We start from the raw sequence: 23,094 nt of genomic DNA, 5'->3' as shown, positions 1-23,094 counted from the left end.
CCCTCATGTATAAAACATGTCTTTACTGCACACTAAACCCTCATGTATAAAACATGTCTTTACTGCCCACTAAACCCTCATGTATAAAACATAAAACCTCACTCGAAGGACAGATTTCATCTCTGAGGAAAGAAATAGCTTGAGAATTTCAATGTAAAGAACATAGCAGCCAGTTTTGAAAACGTTTTTCACCACTACAGAGGACCTGTAAAACTGTGCTGTAGGCCTGTACGTGTACAAGCCTACTGGCTGTGCTAATATTATAGAATAGAGACATGGGAGTTGTTTGTACATGTTTTCATCTGTATATCAGCAACATCACTATTAACCCCGTGGAAACGGTGCAGAATGGGTGGGCCTATCTAAACAGGGTGGAGGGGCCTGTTCAAAAACAACAGTTGAATGATAGATTGTTAGTGGATCCAGTCCTTTTACGGGCTACTACTGAACACTACTGGCTTTACCCAATCCTGACCCACTGCTGCTCAGCTACTGAGAATTCTCACCTCCCAGGCGATGAATGAAATTACTTTGTGAATAAAGTAATTTTTTTTCTGAACTATTACTAAACGGCCCGTTACCGACCATAGACTGGCTGTTACCATGGTGACAATGACACCCCCTGCCATAGCGAGGCAGAAGGATGTGCTTCTTGAACACTGTGTACACACCATAACTATAGTCATCAGAGATCAACTCTGTGTGTGTGTGTGTGCGTGTGTGTGGGCGGTCAGGTCACAACAAATAGAAGTCACACACAAGTCTCTGGCGTCTAACAGTTCTATAGGATGCATATTGATGGAGAATTGGCTTGAATCCTCAGTGTCAGTTGCTGGTGCCTCCGGTGACAGTAAAACCTAATAGCAGTTGGACAGACTGGTGACAGTAAAACCTAATAGCAGTTGGACAGACTGGTGACAGTAAAACCTAATAGCTGTTGGACAGACTGGTGACAGTAAAACCTAATAGCAGTTGGACAGACTGGTGACAGTAAAACCTAATAGCTGTTGGACAGACTGGTGACAGTAAAACCTAATAGCAGTTGGACAGACTGGTGACAGTAAAACCTAATAGCAGTTGGACAGACTGGTGACAGTAAAACCTAATAGCAGTTGGACAGACTGGTGACAGTAAAACCTAATAGCAGTTGGACAGACTGGTGACAGTAAAACCTAATAGCAGTTGGACAGACTGGTGACAGTAAAACCTAATAGCAGTTGGACAGACTGGTGACAGTAAAACCTAATAGCAGTTGGACAGACTGGTGACAGTAAAACCTAATAGCAGTTGGACAGACTGGTGCCACCGGTGACAGTAAAACCTAATAGCAGTTGGATAGACTGGTGACAGTAAAACCTAATAGCAGTTGGACAGACTGGTGCCACCGGTGACAGTAAAACCTAATAGCAGTTGGACAGACTGGTGACAGTAAAACCTAATAGCAGTTGGACAGACTGGTGACAGTAAAACCTAATAGCAGTTGGATAGACTGGTGACAGTAAAACCTAATAGCAGTTGGACAGACTGGTAACAGTAAAACCTAATAGCAGTTGGACAGACTGGTGACAGTAAAACCTAATAGCAGTTGGACAGACTGGTGACAGTAAAACCTAATAGCAGTTGGACAGACTGGTGACAGTAAAACCTAATAGCAGTTGGACAGACTGGTGACAGTAAAACCTAATAGCAGTTGGACAGACTGGTGACAGTAAAACCTAATAGCAGTTGGATAGACTGGTGACAGTAAAACCTAATAGCAGTTGGACAGACTGGTGACAGTAAAACCTAATAGCAGTTGGACAGACTGGTGCCACCGGTGACAGTAAAACCTAATAGCAGTTGGACAGACTGGTGACAGTAAAACCTAATAGCAGTTGGACAGACTGGTGACAGTAAAACCTAATAGCAGTTGGACAGACTGGTGACAGTAAAACCTAATAGCAGTTGGACAGACTGGTGCCACCGGTGACAGTAAAACCTAATAGCAGTTGGACAGACTGGTGCCACCGGTGACAGTAAAACCTAATAGCAGTTGGACAGACTGGTGACAGTAAAACCTCATAGCAGTTGGACAGACTGGTGACAGTAAAACCTAATAGCAGTTGGATAGACTGGTGACAGTAAAACCTAATAGCAGTTGGACAGACTGGTGACAGTAAAACCTAATAGCAGTTGGACAGACTGGTAACAGTAAAACCTAATAGCAGTTGGACAGACTGGTGACAGTAAAACCTAATAGCAGTTGGACAGACTGGTGACAGTAAAACCTAATAGCAGTTGGACAGACTGGTGACAGTAAAACCTAATAGCAGTTGGACAGACTGGTGACAGTAAAACCTAATAGCAGTTGGACAGACTGGTGCCACCGGTGACAGTAAAACCTAATAGCAGTTGGACAGACTGGTGCCACCGGTGACAGTAAAACCTAATAGCAGTTGGACAGACTGGTGCCTCCGGTGACAGTAAAACCTAATAGCAGTTGGACAGACTGGTGACAGTAAAACCTAATAGCAGTTGGACAGACTGGTGACAGTAAAACCTAATAGCAGTTGGACAGACTGGTGACAGTAAAACCTAATAGCAGTTGGACAGACTGGTGACAGTAAAACCTAATAGCAGTTGGACAGACTGGTGACAGTAAAACCTAATAGCAGTTGGACAGACTGGTGACAGTAAAACCTAATAGCAGTTGGACAGACTGGTGACAGTAAAACCTAATAGCAGTTGGACAGACTGGTGACAGTAAAACCTAATAGCAGTTGGACAGACTGGTGACAGTAAAACCTAATAGCAGTTGGACAGACTGGTGACAGTAAAACCTAATAGCAGTTGGACAGACTGGTGACAGTAAAACCTAATAGCAGTTGGACAGACTGGTGACAGTAAAACCTAATAGCAGTTGGACAGACTGGTGACAGTAAAACCTAATAGCAGTTGGACAGACTGGTGACAGTAAAACCTAATAGCAGTTGGACAGACTACTCTAGCTAATTGAATTTATACTGTAATGTGCATTTCCCTTTTTTAAGGTTTACACTGTTCCCACATTAACGGAATAGTATGCTTCATTTTCTCTGACCTCAATTTAATTTAAGTAGCTAACTGTACACAGTATTACACATTATAATGTGCATCTCCCCTTAGAGAGATTGTGTTTTAGAGTGCATGCTCGATAACATTCCTGTCACCACTTCCGCCGAAGTCGGCTCCTCTCCTTGTTCGGGCGGCGATCGACGTCACCGGCTTTCTAGCCATCGCCGCTCCATTTTTCATATATCCATTTGTCTTGTCTTGTTTCCATACACACCTGGTTTTCATTTCCCCAGTGAAGCTGCTTGTGTTTAACCCTCTGTTTCCCATCATGCTTTGTGTGTAATTGTTTCATGTTATGTGGTGTTAGTTTACGCGCTTTACTTTTATGTTCCGTTTTTTGAGCGTGTTTGTTTTATGTAGTGCTCTTGTTTTTGGAACTATAACAAAAGAGCACCTGTTCATTCTACTCTGCTCTCCTGCACCTGACTTCACCTCCAATACACTTTCTGACGATTCAATTCTTGTTTTATGTCATGTCTCTCTATTTTCACAATCTCTCTCTCTCTCTCTCTCTCTCTCTCTCTCTCTCTCTCTCTCTCTCTCTCTCAGGGTGTGATCTTGGTCTATGACATCACCAACCGATGGTCCTTTGATGGTATTGACAGATGGATAAAGGAGATAGATGAGGTAAGAGACACCGATCAGTCGCTCCCCCCGAGTAGGTAAACCACTGCTGTGTCCAAAAATGGCACCCTATTCCCCAAAGGGTTCTGGTCAAAAGTAGTGCACTTTAAAGGGAACATGGTGCTATTTGAGGCACTCTCACTGAATTGCTCTATTGCTCTATGATGTAAGACACATTGCTCAATATCTGCTTGTGAGCGTGACTAAACCTTCTCAGAACTCCATCCCACTCCTCTCGCCTCTGCTCCGAAACAACTCACCCACACTCATAAACTAGCCACACACAGAGTTAGACTTCCAAGATAGTCCATGTTATGTGAATAATATTATTCAACTTCAATGAACATCACATATGGTAGGATACTCAACGATTTGATTCTTGAAAAGCTTTATGCCCCCCTTGTATTGCCACATTATTTTACTGAATACAGGGAGGAACGCTATGCAACGCGCACACACACACACACACACACACACACACACACTCTCTCTTATCCATCCTGGTGTACTAACAGAATCTGTACCTCACCACTTTGTGTTTCCCTTCCTGTCTACCCAGCATGCACCAGGAGTTCCCAAGATCCTGGTGGGTAACCGGTTACACCTGGCCTACAAGCGTCAGGTGACCACGGAGCAGGCCCAGCTGTATGCTGAGAGGTTAGGGGTCACCTTCTTCGAGGTCAGCCCGCTGTGCAACTTCAACATCACAGAGTCCTTCACAGAGCTGGCCAGGATTGTCCTGATGAGGCACGGTATGGAGAGACTCTGGAGACCCAACAAAGGTGAGTGAGGCAGTGAACACTGAGCCTAGAGCAACTTCTCTGTCTCTCTCTCTGTGTCTCTCTCTTTTTCTGTCTCTCACTGTCTCTCTCTCACTGTCTCTGTTTAACCCAACAGTGCCCTCTCGTGGTGTATTATTGCTATTTGTGAAATATTAAATATTTTCTCCCTCTCTCTCTGTCTCCCCTCCCCTTCTCTCTCTTTCTTAGTGTTGAGTCTCCAGGACCTGTGCTGTCGTTCCATCGTGTCTTGCACCCCGGTCCACCTGGTTGACAAGCTTCCTCTCCCCCTGGCCCTCAAGTCCCACCTCAAGTCTTTCTCCATGGCCAACGGCCTCAATGCCCGCATGATGCACGGAAGCTCCTACTCCGTCACCGCCACCAACACCACCCACATCGCCGCCAAGAGGACCGGAGGGCAGCTGCTGAAAAATAAAAAATGTACCCGCCCTCCGCAGCTCAGCCCGGCGGCCGCACAGAGCTGCACCGGCAACAGCTGCAAGATATCCTAGCAACCGGACGAAACAGGAATAGGAAGTCCTTGGGACAGTATGTTGTCATCACAGGAACAGGAAATTGGTGTTGCTCACACCTGCAGCTCATCTAGGCACACCAAGAGCCAGCCACGTGAGCTTCAAGGGTGTGTTCAATGAGGGGTGACCCCCTCACAGCCCCCCATAATCCACAGACCAGGAAGTTGTCACAGGGACTGGATGTTCTAGGCCTCCAGGCCCACAAGAGTCCCACCTGAGCTCCATGGTGGAACGAAGATGTGGACGGAACCTGCCATGCTCAGAGGCTGTGGATTGACACTACGGGTCACTAGCCTTGGACCCAAAAGGAAGTTTTGACAACCGAACGTGTCTGAGCCATATGACTGTATAGTGAGTAATATGTTTCCATGAATACAGTATGTCAACATATGAACTGTTCAGCTATATAGTACAATGTGTACACTATTTGTGGATGATCTGTGGTTATTTTTGCCCTGTTGCCTCACCCAATGACACAAAGCATTCAAATGAGTTTCACACCTGTGGTCTAATTTCACAATGAAAGAAACGTTAGTGGACTGGTATTATAAATGTTATTATAAATGATATTATAAATGGTATACTATATCGTTGCCTTTTAAACAAAATGCTGGACATAGTCTTTTTAAGATCTGGCTACTGGTTTTACACACCGTTACCTTTTTACAGGAAAATACTATTTTTGCCGACGTCTGGAATTTCAAGTCGACAATTCTTTGGAGAAACCATTTGTATAATGAATTTGTATGATATGTACAGTTATGACAATGTTGTTTGATACTGTTTGTTTGCTGTTGGGTTTGTAAGTGTTTCACAGTGACATAGATGATGCTATTAAGCAATAAGGCCCTAGGGGGTGTGGTATATGGCGAATATACCACGGCTAAGGGCTGTTCTTAGGCACGACGCAACATGGCCATATATCACAAACCCCCAAGGTGCCTTAATGCTATTATAAACTGTTTACTAATGTAATTAGAGCAGTAAAAATACATGTTTTATCATACTTGTGGTATACGGTCTATAATAAACTGGGTGATTCGAGCCCTGAATGCTGATTGGCTGAAAGCCGTGGTATATCAGACCTTATACCATGGGTATGACTAAACATTTATTTTTACTGCTCTAATTACGTTGGTAAGCAGTTTATAAGAGCAATAAGGCATCTCGGGGGTTTGTGGCATATGGCCAATATACCACGGCTAAGAGCTGTATCCAGGCACTCCCGTTGTGTCGTGATTAAGAACTGCCCTTAGCCGTGATATATTGGCCATATACCACAACCCCCCCCCCGAGGTGCATTATTGCTTAAATGTAGCACAACTTTCAGCCAATCAGCATTCAGGGCTGGAACCAGCCAGTTTATAATTTCAGATAGATAGTGACAACACCAAAGACACAGCAGACGTAGTGAGGACGTCACTGAATGAACAAGCTGTTTTGTACAGTAAATATTACCACTACAATAAATTTCACAAACAGGAACTGTCTTCTTTGCTCAGATAATAATTGATTGGATTTATATAGCGTTTTTCCACATGCTCAAAGCGCTGTAAAGGGGGCTGAAAAATAGGCTAAGGAACCCAAGAAAGGTAACTGGGTGGATAGATGTCACCAGGGATACAATGCTCCGGTCAGAGAGCAAACAGATGTTGACATATTTATTGAGGACTTGTGGTTGGACTAGGTAAAGGTTTGTGTGTGTGTGTGGTTCTTCAAAAAAGGAGAGACATCACGAACAGGTTGCATAACAGAACAGGGAAATGTGCTAAGGATAAACCTATTCAAACACATGATGAAAGTAAGGTAAGTATAAAACATATTTTTTCGGATATGACTTCACTAGACATGGAAAATAAGAACCAAACACTCTTAACTTGGACACACAACTGGAAGGGAACGGAAGAATTGCTGACAGGATTTAAATACAAATTAAAGGTGTGTATTAACTGTAGTGTAACTGTTTCTAAATGAGGTGTGACAGGGTCAGCCATGGAGCAAGAACAAGTACTGTACCTGCATTGGAAAAACACACAGCTTTTCAACTCCATCAGAAAAGCAGAGAAATGTACCCTTGGAAAGCTTTCCTGATAGTTTTGGTCTTGTCTGTACTCCATCTCTGGTTATGTGTTCTTCAATGAGAGTGTCAACAAGAGGATCAGTATTCGGTAAGTCCTCATAGCAAAGAGTCACACTGAAGATGTGTTCTGTATAAACCCCAGGATAACACGATGCTATTATCAGGTTTTGATAAGCTCTTACTGTAGTGTACTTTAACAGTATGTGTAGCTTTTTACTGATAATGGCAGAGACTTGTAAATGAAAAATACAAACAAATGTGTTGTATTTCGATGCTTATCTAGACCACCTGGGGGGCAACCTGACAGACCTAGTGTTGTTTGGAAGCTTTCTGTGCCTATAGAAATGTTCTGTGATCTTTTATTTCAGCTCATGAAACATGGGACCAACACTTTACATGTTGCATTTATATTTTTGTTCAGTAAATGTGTAAAATATATATATATATATATATATATATATATATTACAGTGCATTCGGGAAGTATTCAGACCCCTTGACTTTTTCAACATTTTGTTACGTTACAGCCTTAATGGGTTAAATAAAAACAATCCTCATCAGTCTACACATAATACCTCATAATGACAAAGCAAAATGTTGCACATTTATTAAAAAAAACTACCAGAAATACCTTATGTAAATAAGTATTCAGACCCTTTGCTATGAGACAACCATTTCGCTACACCCGCAATAACATCTGCTAAACGTGTGTATGTGACCAATAAAACATTTGATTTGAGACTCAAAATTGAGCTCAGGTGCATCTTGTTTCTATTGCTCATCCTTGATGTTTCTACAACTTGATTGGAGTCCACTTGTGGTAAATTCAATCGATTGGACATTATATGGAAAGGCACACAACCGTCTATATAAGGTCCCACAGTTGACAGTGCATGTCAGAGCAAAAACCAAGCCATGAGGTTGAAGGAATTGTCCGTAGACCTCCGAGACAGATTGTGTCGAGGCACAGATCTGGGGAAGGGTACCACAACATTTCTGCAGCATTGAAGGTCCCCAAGAACACAGTGGCCTCCATCATTCTTAAATGGAAGAATATGGAACCACCAAGACTCTTTCTAGAGCTGGCCGTCCGGCCAAACTGATCAATCGGGGTAGAAGGGCCTTGGTCAGGGAGATGACGAAGAATCCGATGGTCACTCTGACAGAGCTCCAGAGTTCCTCTGTGGAGATGGGAGAAGCTTCCAGAAGGAGAAACATCTCTGCAGCACTCCACCAATCAGGCCTTTATGGCAGAGTGAGGACGGAAGCCACTCCTGAGTAAAAGGCACATGACATCCAGCTTGGAGTTTGCCAAAAGGCACCTAAAGACTCTCAGACCATGAGAAACAAGACTCTCTGGTCTGAAACCAAGATTGAACTCTTTGGCCTGAATGCCAAGCGTCACGTCTGGAGGAAACCTGGCACCATCCCTACAGTGAAACATGGTGGTGGCAGCATCATGCTGTGGGGGTGTTTTTCAGCGGCAGGGACTGGGAGACTAGTCAGGATTGAGGGAAAGATGAACGGAACAAGGTACAGAGAGATCCTTGATGAAAACCTGCTCCAGAGAGTTCAGGACCTCAGACTGGGGCGAAGGTTCACCTTCCAACAGGACAACGACCCTAAGCAGACAGCCAAGACAATGCAGGAGTTGTTTAGAGACAAGTCTCTGAATGTCCTTGAGTGGCCTAGCCAGAGACTGGACCTGAACTTGATCAAACATCTCTGGAGAGACCTGAAAATGGCTGTGCAGCGACTCTCCCCATCCAACCTGACAGAGCTTGAGAGGATCTGCAGAGAAAAATGGGAGAAACTCCCCAAATACAGGTGTGTCAAGCATCATACTGAAGAAGACTCTAGGTTTTAATCGCTGTCAAAGGTGCTTCAACAAAGTACTGAGTAAAGGGTCTGAATACTTATGTAATTGTGATTTGCAAAATGTCTGAAAATGTGTTTTTGCTTTGTCATTATGGGGTATTGTGTGTCGAATGATGAGGGGATTTTTTGTTTTAATCAATTTTAGAATAAGGCTGTAACGTAACAATATGTGGAATTTAAAGGGTCTGAATACTTTCCCAATGCACTGTATGTATGTATGTATGTATGTATGTATGTATGTATGTATGTATGTATGTATGTATGTATGTATGTATATACACATATATATATATATATATACATACATACATATACATACACACATATATATATATATATATATACATATATATATATATATATATATATCCATCCTGAGCTTTCTTATATCTCCTAGATATAGGACAAACACTTCAAAACCTTATTCCTTATGCAAAAATGTTTGACTGTCTTTTGTTGTTAAATACATTTCTTTGGGCTTTAGTTGTAAAGGCCAAATGTAATAATTTGCCTCCCCCTTCACCACAACGGCTTAGACCTTTAGAGATTATGCATTAACTCATTGCTTAACAGTAATACTTTCAGGAACCTCTTTTGCATTTAATTGTCAACTCTTTATATTAGCACCTTGAAGCAAATGCAGTTTGTTATTCACACAGCATGTGTTGTTCAGATTCGGTTGAATCCTTGTGTATTTACACTCCCTGTGTTCAAAGACCTGTTCAGAATAGTCCATCAGGAATTCCAGCGATCCAGATTTTCAGAAGGCCTTTATTACCTACATACAGCTTTTCATTGACAGGAACCAGCTCAGTAGTGTTAGTGAATGGAACCGACTGGCCCATTTCAACAACCCCTTTGGTTTCATGGGCTACAATCTCTCTCTCTCTCTCTGTATCTCTGTCTGTGTGTAAACATGTTATTATGTGAATATATCCCGTACTGTATGTTATTCTGTGTTTTATAATGTATACATCTCTGTATTTCTGTGTGGATTTTCTGTGCTGTGGTGGACAATGGAGGAATATTCAACAGCTCTGGGATGGGGAACGTTATAGATGCCCGTGACTTTGTGTTTAGGTGAGGTGTGCTCACACACAGATTGTACTTTGAGTAGGATTGTTGAACTTTGATCTTGTGAGGGGCATTTCTCATAAAGCTGATGTAAATGGTTTTAATCTGGTTAGGCCCATGTAACTGATTCAGGATCAGCTCTTAGCTCCCAGTTCTGACAATACCCATCAGTTAGCTAAACAATAATCTGACCCTGATCCAGTTGGTAAAAACAACAACAAAAAGTACCATACAGGACTAGTCTTAATCTGTGTCCGCGGGACACTGACCCACTGAGTTTCAGTGCAGCAATTTTTTGACCACAACTGGGTCCTCTCCTAGTGAAACCCTTTAGACCTGTTGGAAACTAAAAATATCTCCTTTGGGATGAATGGGGTTGTCACTGCTGGTTTTGAACATGACGTTGGAAGCAGAACATCCGTCTTCGTCCACACATCCTTTTCCATCATAACATCACTGGGCAGTCTGAAGAAACAAGGCTTCAGACAGCTACCCCACAACAAGGTGTGTAACAATGGCTGCCTACCAAACAGCACCCGTTTCCCTATACAGTCCACTACTTTTAACCAGGGCCCATAGGGGATATTTAGGGGACAGGGTGTCATTTGGGACGCACAGCGCTTGACTTGGACTGAAATCGGAGTCTGTACTTATTTTGGGTGCCGGTACTGTTTTATATTTAGGTGCAAGGAGCAACACAATACTTTTGAGCTAATATTCTATGAGGAACAGGAGCTCAAGCAGTAGTAAATGAGGTGCTGGTACTCCGGCTTGGTGAGCTCCTACCCAACTCAAGCGCTGGACGTAGACAATGACAACAGCAGTAAATCTTCTGAATCATCCAGTGATTTTTACATGAAGATACCCCCTCGGCTATACCAGAGATAATTTATCGCAATGGGACATGAGTTTAGATAAATTACATGAGTTTAGACATGGTTTAGATAAAGGTTAGATAAGAGAACAAAAATCACTTAACCCTTTAACATGGAATCCTCATTCCATCTTTTTTATCTGTGTGTTCTGATCCCAGAAGGCTCAATAGACTGCAACTTCCTAGAGTCACTGATGAAGAACAGAAGAATACCAGCAGAGAAATTTAATGGATGGACGTCATAACTATTATTATCAATGCATTTGTTTTGATATGATTTCAGTGCATTTCTCAAAGCGCTTGACATTTCATGGGGTATCGTGTTTACTGATTCTGTTCCAGGCTGAGATCATATTATGGTGGCCATTTTAACAAGAGCAGCTACTACTTTCTCCACCCTGACTACCTCAGATACATCTGGAGCAGGTAGGACCAACTCTTGAGGGCCCTTCAAAAGTTAACTTGACTCCAGGGTCATCATGACACAAATGTAGTGTCTGAGGTAACTTCTGACAGGTTTCTGAGGTACTGGAGGCTGAAGACAACCCTACAGTCATACAGTAGATCTACACAGGGGCGCAACTTTGGTTTTAGAAGTGGGGGGGGGCATAACTATATATGTACACTACCGGTCAAAAGTTTTAGAACACCTACTCATTTAAGGGTTTTTCTTTATTTTTACTATTTTCTACATTGTAGAATAATAGTGAAGACATTAAAACTATGAAATAACACATATGGAATCATTTAGTAACCAAAAAGTTGTTAAACAAATCAAAATGTATTTTATATTTGAGATTCTTCAAATAGCCACCCTTTGCCTTGATGACAGCTTTGCACACTCTTGGCATTCTCTTAACCAGCTTCACCTAGAATGCTTTTCCAACAGTCTTGAAGGAGTTCCCACATATGCTGAGCACTTGTTGGCTACTTTTCCTTCACTCTGCAGTCCAACTCATCCTAAACCATCTCAATTGGGTTGAGGTTGGGAGATTGTGGAGGCCAGGTCATCTGATGCAGCACTCCATCACTCTCTTTCTTGGTAAAACAGCCCTTACACAACCTGGAGGTGTGTTGGGTCATTGTCCTGTCCTGTTGAAAAACAAATGATAGTCCCACTAAGCCCAAACCAGATGCGATCTGATTTGAGATGCATTCTGCAGCGTATCGCTGCAGAATGCTGTGGTAGCCATGCTGGTTAAGTGTGCCTTGAATTCTAAATAAATCACAGACAGTGTCACCAGCAAAGCACCCCCACACCATAACACCTCCTCTTCCATGCTTCATGGTGGGAAATACACATGCGGAGATCATCCGTTCATCTACTGTGCATCTCACAAAGACACGGCGGTTGGAATCTCCAATTTGGACTCATCAGACGAAAGGACAAATTTCCACCGGTCTAATGTCCATTGTTCGTGTTTCTTGGCCCAAGCAAGTCTCTTCTTCTTATTGGTGCCCTTTAGTAGTGGTTTCTTTGCAGAAAGTCAACCATGAAGGCCTGATTCACGCAGTCTCCAATGAACAGTTGATGTTGAGATGTGTCTGTTACTTGAACTCTGAAGCATTTTTTTGGGCTGCAATTTCTGAGGCTGTTAACTCTAATGAACTTATCCTCTGCAGCAGAGGTAACTCTGGGTCTTCCATTCCTGCGGTGGTCCTCATGAGAGCCAGTTTCATCATAGCACTTGATGGTTTTGCGACTGCACTTGAAGAAACTTTCAAAGTTCTTGAAATGTTCCGTATTGACTGATCATGTCTTAAAGTGATAATGGACTGTCGTTTCTCTTTGCTTATTTGAGCTGTTCTTGCCATAATATGGACTTGGTCTTTTAGCAAATACAAGTACACCACATCAGTCCCTGGCTTTATCAATAAGTGCATCAAGGACGTCGTCCCCACAGTGACTGTACGTACATACCCAAACCAGAAGCCATGGATTACAGGCAACATTCGCACTGAGCTAAAGAGTAGAGCTGCCGCTTTCAAGGTGCGGGACTCTAACCCGGAAACTTACAAGAAATCCTGCTATGCCCTGCGACGAACCATCAAACAGGCAAATCGACAATACAGGGCTAAGATTGAATCATACTACACCGGCTCCGACGCTCATCTTATGTGCCAGGGCTTGCAAACTATTACAGACTACAAAGGGAAGAACAGCCGCGAGCTGCCCAGTGACACGAGCCTACCAGACAAGCTAAATCACTTCTATACTCGCTTCGAGGCAAGCAACACAGGTATGCAGGAGAGCATCAGCAGTTCCGGACGACTGTGTGATCACGCTCTCTGTAGCTGACGTGAGTAAGACCTTTAAACAGGTCAACATACACAAGGCTGCGGGGCCAGACGGATTACCAGGATGTGTGCTCCGGCCATGTGCTGACCAACTGGCAGGTGTCTTCACTGACATTTTCAACATGTCCCTGATTGAGTCTGTAATACCAACATGTTTCAAGCAGATCCCCATAGTCCCTGTGCCCAAGAACACAAAGGCAACCTGTCTAAATGACTACAGACCTGTAGCACTCACGTCCGTAGCCATGAAGTGCTTTGAAAGGTTGGTAATGGCTCACATCAACCCCATTATCCCAGAAATCCAAGACCCACTCCAATTTGCATACCGCCCAAACAGATCCACAGATGATGCAATCTCTATTGCACTCCACACTGCCCTTTCCCACCTGGACAAAAGGAACACTTATGTGAAAATTCTATTCATTGACTACAGCTCAGCGTTCAACACCATAGTACCCTCAAAGCTCATCACTAAGCTAAGGATCCTGGACTTCCTGATGGGCCGCCCCCAGGTGGTGAGGGTAGGTAGCAACACATCTGTCATGCTGATCCTCAACACTGGAACTCCCCAGGGGTGCGTGCTCAGTCCCCTCCTGTACTCCCTGTTCACCCACGACTGCATGGCCAGGCACGACTCCAACACCATCATTAAGTTTGCAGACGACACAATAGTGGTAGGCCTGATCACCGACAACGACGAGACAGCCTATAGGGAGGAGGTCAGAGACCTGGCCGGGTGGTGCCAGAATAACAACCTATCCCTCAACGTAACCAAGACTAAGGAGATGATTGTGGACTACAGGAAAAGGAGGACCGAGCACGCCCCCATTCTCATCGACGGGGCTGTAGTGGAGCAGGTTGAGAGCTTCAAGTTCCTTGGTGTCCACATCAACAACAAACTAGAATGGTCCAAACACACCAAGATAGTCGTGAAGAGCGCACGACAAAGCCTATTCCCCCTCAGGAAACTAAAAAGATTTGGCGTGGGTCCTGAGATCCTCAAAAGGTTCTACAGCTGCAACATCGAGAGCATCCTGACTGGTTGCATCACTGCCTGGTATGGCAATTGATCGGCCTCTGACCGCAAGGCACTACAGAGGGTAGTGCGTACGGCCCAGTACATCACTGGGGCTAAGCTGCCTGCCATCCAGGACCTCTACACCAGGCGGTGTCAGAGGAAGGCCCTAAAAATTGTCAAAGACCCCAGCCACCCCAGTCATAGACTGTTCTCTCTACTACTGCATGGCAAGCGGTACCGGAGTGCCAAGTCTAGGACAAAAAGGCTTCTCAACAGTTTTTACCCACAAGCCATAAGACTCCTGAACAGGTAATCAAATGGCTACCCGGACTATTTGCATTGTGTGCCCCCCCCCCAACCCCTCTTTTTACGCTGCTGCTACTCTCTGTTTATCATATATACATAGTCACTATACATTGATGTACATACTACCTCAATTGGGCCGACCAAGCAGTGCTCCCACACATTGGCTAACCGGGCTATCTGCATTGAGTCCCACCCACCACCCGCCAACCCCTCTTTTACACTACTGCTACTCTCTGTTCATCATATATGCATAGTCACTTTAACCATATCTACATGTACACACTACCTCAATCAGCCTGACTAACCGGTGTCTGTATGTAGCCTCGCTACTTTTATAGCCTCGCTACTGTATATAGCCTGTCTCTTTACTGTTGTTTTATTTCTTTACTTACATATTGTTCACCTAATACCTTTTTTGCACTATTGGTTAGAGCCTGTAAGTAAGCATTTCACTGTAAGGTCTACACCTGTTGTATTCGGCGCACGTGACAAATAAACTTTTTGATTTGATTTGAAATAAGGCTATCCTCCTCTGTATACCCCCTACCTTGTCACAACACAACTGATCAAACGCATTAAGAAGGAAAGAAATCCCACAAATTAACTTTTAAAAAGGCACACCTGTTAATTGAAATGCATTCCAGGTGACTACCTCATGAAGCTGGTTGAGAGAATGTCAAAGCTGTCATCAAATCAAAGGGTGGCTATTTGAAGAATGTGAAATATAAAATATATTTTGATTTGTTGAACACTTTTTTGTTTACTACATGATTCCATATGTGTTATTTCATAGTTTTGATGTTTTCACCATTATTTTACAATATAGAAAATAGTAAAAATCAGGAAAACCCTTAAATGAGTAGGTGTATATACTTTTGACGGTAGTGTGTATATATATGATTTTTTTTCCCAGTCAGATAAACACTCCAAAACAGCCTACCCGACTGTTCGTAGGCGTCCGCATGGTCCTAAAGCACACTGTTGCCTATTTTGTATCACATTCCAATTATTAACGAGAGTCTTATCTTTCAAATAGTGTAAAATAGTCGTATGTTTGAAATCTTGAAATGAATGCATTTTGAGGTATTTGTATTTCGCACCAGGCGATTCCACTGGCTGTTGAATAGAGTGGGACTCTAACATCCCACCTAGCCCATAGAAGTTAAACTGGGGGGGACAAAAATTATATTTCAGAGTGTGGGTAGGGACATGTCCACCCGGTACCCAGTGAAAACTACTCACTGAAGATGCATTATGTGGTTCTCATGAAGTGTCAGTTCACAATATGAAATGATCTTCTTGTCTTTTCTCTCAAGCAGGTGCCTATGGCTTCAGCACCTTGGACTACAAGTACCCAAACTACTACTACGACAAACAACACTCACCAATTGTATTTGTCGTCAATCATGATTATATAAAGGAGATGAAAACATGGATGTAGTTCCATGACACAAAAATGTATCAAACTGTACATTGGAAAGGGACATGTGGATAACTGATTATGAAAATATCATCCTTAGACTTGTATCATTGACTGTACATTTTAATCGCTGCATTTTCATTGTACATAGATGTTACAGATAAAACCCAATGTATCCTCAGATGACTCAAAACTCAAAGTAATGTCAGTGTTGAATGCACTGTGAGTGGTTCTGAAAGCGTGCAATGAGCCAAGGAGATAGGAGGCATTGTAACACTCACTCCCACTCATGTTTGAGTTTGCTACCTAGACAGAACATTCTTTGAGTGATGCAAGATTGTGTTAAAATGGCAAAGAATGGTTAACATTTTTACATCCTTGACCTAATCTGTTTCAAATAGTTTACTCGCTCTGTAAGAGAAGCTATGCATGATTCATTGTTTAAACAAGACTAAAATACATGTCTTTCATTGTCTTACTTTTGAAAGCACACTGCAGCGGTCCATTTGGTTTGAGTGCAACGGGTGTGTTACTTACGATACCCCGTCTTACCAGCAGGCGTCACTAAAACCTAACAACTTCGAACTGTGGACCGTTTTATTTAAGTTTCGTTGACTACATACACACACTCTTTTCCAAATCCTATCAGAGCAATTTAAATGCCACTTGGATTGCGCGGCTTTCGAATATTTGTACATGGTAAACCCGACCTAAAACCATGTCTTGTCTACTATGGACATCTTAATTTATCTAGCTCCAATAAATTAGAACTTTAACCTAACTACCGATACAGAGTCATAGATTTGTTCACTCCCCTAATGATTAAGGATGGTATGGGAGCATGGTAATCTGATCCTGGACCTGTGTTTTGAGTAGGGAGGAACTCATCCACCAGAGTTTTGATGCGTGTGGAGGCGGAGCCACGCGTTTCGCTCTTGGTCGCAGAGGGATTTGGCTACAGAAATGTCCTCTTAGCACAGGGACAATTCAGGCGAGTTATCCTTCAGGAATTGTCTGTCTGACGAGAATGATAGGATTTTCTTTACTGGAAGCAAAATAAGATTTAACTGAATAATGTCAGTTTGACTTGTAATAATTTGTCTAAATGTTGTCTGGATGATGTGTTGCCAGTAGCAGCATAACTTCTCCATACAGGCAGATTGAGTCTACAAGCACCTGACTCGCTGAGCACGACACCCTGGCTGCAACCCTTCACCAGTCCAAGGTCAAGGACCGGATAACATCTGGCAACATTTTCTGGTGAGTTGTTGTATTTTCCCTCTTCGTTCGTTTATTATTGAGCGGTCTTGCAAGACCACAAATCAAAAAACACTTGATTAGGTGAAACGTCCGGGGGACCCGGAGGAGAGATTTGAAAACCACTGATCTGTTTGTTTCCAGATAGATGGGTACACCTGCTTGTCAATAGTAGCCTATATAGCTGGCTATCTCAGGTTTGTTTTAAGGCCAGTTTGTTTCCCTAACTACAGGGAGGCAATCTAGCTAGCAGCACTGTGTTTACTTACAAATGTTTCTACATGTGCCTCCCTCATGGACAGCTGCTGATTAAGCTATGATGTGACGTTATGACACCCTCTAAACCAGGGTTTCTTAAACTCCGTTTTGTTTTTTGCCCTAGCACTATGACCAACTCATCAACAAGCTTTGATTATTTGAATCGGCTGTGTAGTGCTAGGACAAAAAACAAAACGTGCACGGGCTTGGTTGGCTTGGTGTCAATCAATAGGACAGTCATTTGCTATCTGGCAAGCAAGGCGCATGACCCGTTTTAAATTAGTGGCTCATCATGGCACGAATGAATGGCATTAAGCTACTACTAGCTGGTCGGGCTTCCGAGTAGCGTAGCGGTCTAGGCACTACATCTCAGTGCTACAGGCGTCAACACAGACCCTGGTTCGATTCCAGGCTGTATCACAACCGGCCGTGATTGGGAGTCCCATATGGCAGCGCACAATTGGTCCAGCGTCGTTAGTGTTTGGCCAGAGTAGGCTGTCATTGTAAATAACAATTTGTTCTTAACTGTCTTGCCTAGTTAAATAATAAGTTCAGAGATCATATAGCCTAACTTCTGAATGGAGTTAAAATGGTTTCATGACTGCTTCCTTACATGATGCCATCTCCCTTCACATAAGTGTAGCCTAAAATAGCATGATATTATCATCAAAGCGGATGTGATCTGATGTGTACAATAACCTACCACAGTGTTGTATAGGCTAGATGTAGTTAGCCCCACAACCTAAACAGAAGCCCTGCTGTAGACAGACAGACACCAATAACAGCTCCTCCTTCTAACACATTGTTGTGCCAGACATCATTATGTCCCAGCACAAGCTTTCAGAAGAATGGGGGAAAACATGCTATTGAATGGGGTAGAGTAAAATAGAAAGAATAGATTATTGTCCTTGTGAAGGAAAATTCTTTGCCAAGTCTATAGCACAGGTGACAAACAAAAAGTACCCACATTCAGTTGTCATGACAGATTTTCTTTTGTCGTTATACAAATGAAAACGTATTTGTCACATGTGCCAAATACAACAGGAATACAACCTTACAGTGAAATGCTTACTTACAAGCCCTTAACCAACAATGCTTTAAGAAGTTAAAAAAGATAAATACGTGTTAAGTTAAAAAATAGAAAATAAAGTAACAAATAATTGTAAAGCAGCAGTAAAATAATAAGCGAGGCTATATACAGGGGGTACTGGTACAGAGTCAATGTGGAGGCTATATACAGGGGGTACTGGTACAGGGTCAATGTGGAGGCTATATACAGGGGGAACTGGTACAGAGTCAATGTGGAGGCTATATACGGGGGTACTGGTACAGGGTCAATGTGGAGGCTATATACAGGGTGTACCGGTACAGAGTCAATGTGGAGGCTATATACAGGGGGAACTGGTACAGAGCCAATGTGGAGGCTATATACAGGGTGTACCGGTACAGAGTCAATGTGGAGGCTATATACAGGGGGTACTGGTACAGAGCCAATGTGGAGGCTATATACAGGGTGTACCGGTACAGAGTCAATGTGGAGGCTATATACAGGGGGTACTGGTACAGAGTCAATGTGGAGGCTATATACAGGGGGTACTGGTACAGAGTCATTGTGGAGGCTATATACAGGGGGTACTGGTACAGAGTCAATGTGGAGGCTATATACAGGGTGTACCGGTACAGAGTCAATGTGGAGGCTATATACAGGGTGTACCGGTACAGAGTCAATGTGGAGGCTATATACAGGGTGTACCGGTACAGAGTCAATGTGGAGACTATATACAAGGGGTACAGGTACAGAGTCATTGTGGAGGCTATATACAGGGTGTTACGGTACAGAGTCAATGTGGAGACTATATACAGGGGGTACCGGTACAGAGTCAATGTGGAGGCTATATACAGGGGGTACGGTACAGAGTCAATGTGGAGGATATATACAGGGGGTACCTGTACAAAATGCAGTCTGTTGATTCTAGTCTCTCTTTCTCTTCTCTCTCTTTCTAAAGCAAGTCAAATTAACTCTCACTCTCTCTCAACCCCCTTCTGTCTGTGTTTATTTCTCCACTTTTTCTTTTCATCAGTCTCTCATTTGTTTTTGCCCAGAAGATCTCGTGTTTTAATTGGGGCTGGGTGGCTACAGCTCTGCGTTCGATGTCTGATGTGCCTCATCTCATTCACTTGCAGCTGCACACAAACCCCCCACCAAAATGTTTTTTATTTTTATATAAAGTACCCGTCAAAAGTTTGGACACCTCATTCAAGGGTTTTCCATTATTTTTACTGGTTTTTTTACATTGTAGAATAATAGTGAAGAGACAAACTATGAAATAACACATATGGAAACGTGGTAACCAAAAAGTGTTAAACAAATCAAAATATATTTTACATTTTAGTTTCTTCAAATAGCCACCCTTTTCCTTGACAGCTTTGCACACTCTTGGTGTTCTCTCAACCAGCTTCATCTGGAATGCTTTTCCAACAGTCTTGAAGGAGTTCCCACATATGCTGAGCACTTGTTGGCTGCTTATCCTTCACTCTGCGGTCCAACTCATCCCTAAACCATCTCAATTGGGTTGAGGTTGGGTGATTGTGGAGGCCAGGTCATCTGATGCAGCACTCCATCACTCTCCTTCTTGGTCAAATAGCCCTTACACAGCCTGGTGGTGTGTTGGGTCATTGTCCTGTTGAAAAACAAATGATAATCCCACTAAGCACTAACCAGATGGGATGGTGTTTCGCTGCAGAATGCTGTGGTAGCCATTCTGGTTAAGTGTGCCTTGAATTCTAAATAAATCAGTGTCACCAGTAAAGCACTCCCACAACATCATACGTCCTCCTCCATGCTTCATGGTGGGAACCACACATGCGGAGATCATCCGTTCACCTACTCTGCGTCTCACAAAGACACGGGGGTTGGAACAAAAAATATCATATTTGGACTCATCAGACCAAAGGACAGATTTCCACCAGTCTATTGTTTATCGCTCGTGTTTCTTGGCCCAAGCAAGTCTCTTCTTCTTGGTGTCCTTTAGTGGTGGTTTCTTTGCAGCAATTCGACCATGAAGTCCTGATTCACGCAGTCTCCTCTGAACAGTTGATGTTGAGATGTGTCTGTTACTTGAACTCTGAAGCATTTATTTGGGCTGCAACTTGAGGCTGGTAACTCGAATGAACTTATCCTCTGCAGCAGAGGTAACGCTTGATCTTCCATTCCTGTGGCGGTCCTCATGAGAGCCAGTTTCATCATAGCGCTTGATGGTTTTTGTGACTGCACTTGAAGAAACTTTCAAAGTACTTGAAATTTTCTGGATTGACTGACCTTCATGTCTTAAAGTAATGATGGACTGTTTTTTCTCTTTGCTTATTTGAGCTGTTCTTGCCATAATATGGACTTGGTCTTTTACCAAATAGGGCTATCTTCTGAATACCTCCCCTACCTTGTCACAACACTGATTGGCTCAAAGGCATTAAGAAGGAAAGAGATTCCACAAATTATTTAACAAGGCACATTTGTTAATTGAAATGCATTCCAGGTGACTACCTCATGAAGCTGGTTGAGAGAATGCCAAGAGTATGCAAAGCTGTCAAGGCAAAGGGTGGCTACTTTGAAACAAATTCAAATATATTTTAGATTCTTAACACTTTTTTGTTGTTGTTGGTTACTACATGATTCCATATGTGTAATTTCATTGTGTTGATGTCTTCACTATTATTCTACAATGCAGAAAATAGTAAAAATAAAGAAAAACCCTGGAATGAGTAGGTGTGTCCAAATATATTTTTTACCTTTCTCCTGGATATTTTTTATCCTCTTAGTGCTGCTGCATGGCTTTGTCCTCTGTGATGTAGCATTTAGGGAACGGGATTAAGATGCAGTCACTTCTGCCTTCTACGGTGCGTTCCTAATGTCACCCTGTTCCCTATGTTACGTACTATCTTAGGAGAATTGGCAATTGGAGTTCCAGACAGCTCCTAGGGCAAAAAAAACCAGTTGAGGGGAAAGTGGAAGGAGTAAAGGTAACCATGGTGGAAGGGCTTCCTGAGTCAAATAATGGTTGTAGAATGACACCCATCCTTAATTAGGTTGTAGTAACAACCTGTAATAACACACTTATACCAATAAAATATTTAGAGGGGATGTCGTCCTTGATAAAGTCATTTTTGTTTATCATTTACATTGCTGTATACTTGAAGTGTAGTTGAGTACTAGCCTAGCAGTGCATTGGCTCCACACTGAGCTTTGCAAGTGGTTTCATTGAATGGTAGTAAATTCCCAGCTCGTGAAGGCATGTCTCTGTTTTCTACTGTTCCAGGTTCCACAGAGGAGAACCCGAAACACACCCAGCCCTGAGGACAAGTAGACTATGCAACACACCCAGCCCTGAGGACAACTCCAGAAATACTACGTTTTAATTTAGACCAGGACAGACAACAACCAGGCCCCACACACAAACACACTCTGGAAACCAACCGACCAACAAAAAGGCAGAGGAACAACAACCAACTCCCCCGATGTATCTCACCATCTCACCCAGCTGGTGCCTAGCCTCACCCAGTTAGTAACAATGGTCTGGTCCTTTCCTAACTGATTGACACAGACTGACTGTCTGGCTGGTTTGGGTGTTTTGAGACGCTCCTCTATACGTTCATCATTGTATCTGATTTTGAAGAGCTGAAGGACTCACCATGCACCTGACTGTGTGACGTTGAGCCCTCGACTGCCAAGGACCGCTTAGACTACTGACCTCGTTAGGGCCGTGTGTGCTCACTGGTCGCTTGTGTGGTGGTCAATCATGGGTAAGGAGCAGGACCTCCTGGTAGCAGTGAAGAGTGGAGACATCGTCCTGGCCCACAAACTTCTGGCCCACAAACTCCTGGCCAAGGTCACATACAACAAAACCAGTGAGTACCTAGACACACACACTTACCTGCTTTCCTTTTAAATTCCTGATGCTGCCTGTGTTTGTTTTCAGAGCATGTGTATCTGTTGGCTTGATGTAATGTATAGCAGAGGATAGTATGGGAGAGTGAAACAGAGATTGCCCGTCCCTTATCTGAGTGGTACTATTCTCTGTATCAAGGGAAACGTTTTTTAACATGGCAGTATCAGGTTCAACCATTCACCACAACCAGTGATCCATTTAACGGTCGGACAATTTGAAGTTAAATGGAGTCAAACCCCACAAAAACATGACTTTGTCTCCAAAAACAAGACGCTGGTACTAGGGCTGTGATGGTCATGGAATTTGGGACGACATTAATTGGCTGGCAACGTGACCGCGGTCACCGTAATAACCGTTCAGGGGGGGACGTATCCTCTCCTCTGCTCTTGACTGCCATAGAAATGGAATGAATAGAATGGGCATTCAAGTCAACAATGTCATAATGGGTGGACTGGAGGCCATTTGCGAGTGTACCCATGTGAGCAAAGCGGGGGGTAAAAATTAGAGGTCGACCGATTAATCGGAATGGCCGATTTAATTAGGGCCGATTTCAAGTTTTCATAACAATCGGAAATCGGTATTTTTGGACGCCGATTTTATTTTTTAAAATATATGTTTTTTTACTGACCTTTTTTACACCTTTTATTTAACTAGGCAAGT

At 43.1% G+C, this 23,094-nt stretch overlaps 2 protein-coding genes and 1 pseudogene across 6 annotated transcripts in view; all 3 read left to right on the top strand.

Annotated features, from left to right (window-relative positions):
• LOC106589859 (ras-related protein Rab-40B) overlaps positions 1–6,514 on the top strand; it is a 39,285-nt gene extending 32,771 nt beyond the window's left edge. For all 3 annotated transcript variants that reach the window (XM_014180262.2, XM_014180260.2, XM_014180259.2), the window contains 3 exons: positions 3,643–3,720; positions 4,277–4,499; positions 4,707–6,514. In XM_014180262.2, the coding sequence (XP_014035737.1) occupies positions 3,643–3,720; positions 4,277–4,499; positions 4,707–5,008 (603 nt within the window). In that variant the 3' untranslated portion in view covers positions 5,009–6,514. The remainder of the gene's footprint in view (positions 1–3,642; positions 3,721–4,276; positions 4,500–4,706) is intronic.
• Positions 6,515–7,021: 507 nt separating this feature from the next.
• Positions 7,022–21,842, top strand: LOC123731419 (alpha-N-acetylgalactosaminide alpha-2,6-sialyltransferase 1-like; annotated as a pseudogene).
• LOC106589857 (caskin-2) overlaps positions 16,747–23,094 on the top strand; it is a 94,523-nt gene continuing 88,175 nt past the window's right edge. Inside the window, exons 1-2 of one of the 3 annotated variants that reach the window (XM_045710107.1) lie at positions 16,747–17,236; positions 21,805–22,393. In XM_045710107.1, the coding sequence (XP_045566063.1) occupies positions 22,285–22,393 (109 nt within the window). In that variant the 5' untranslated portion in view covers positions 16,747–17,236; positions 21,805–22,284. Of the gene's footprint in view, positions 17,237–21,804; positions 22,394–23,094 lie in introns of those variants that run through there. The other 2 variants (XM_014180255.2, XM_014180258.2) reach the window with 2 other exon arrangements.

The sequence above is a fragment of the Salmo salar genome, chromosome ssa28 (assembly GCF_905237065.1).
Source record: "Salmo salar chromosome ssa28, Ssal_v3.1, whole genome shotgun sequence".
NCBI lineage: Eukaryota > Metazoa > Chordata > Actinopteri > Salmoniformes > Salmonidae > Salmo > Salmo salar.
The sequence above is the reverse complement of the archived record's forward strand: the minus strand, read 5'-3'. Positions and strand labels throughout refer to the sequence as shown.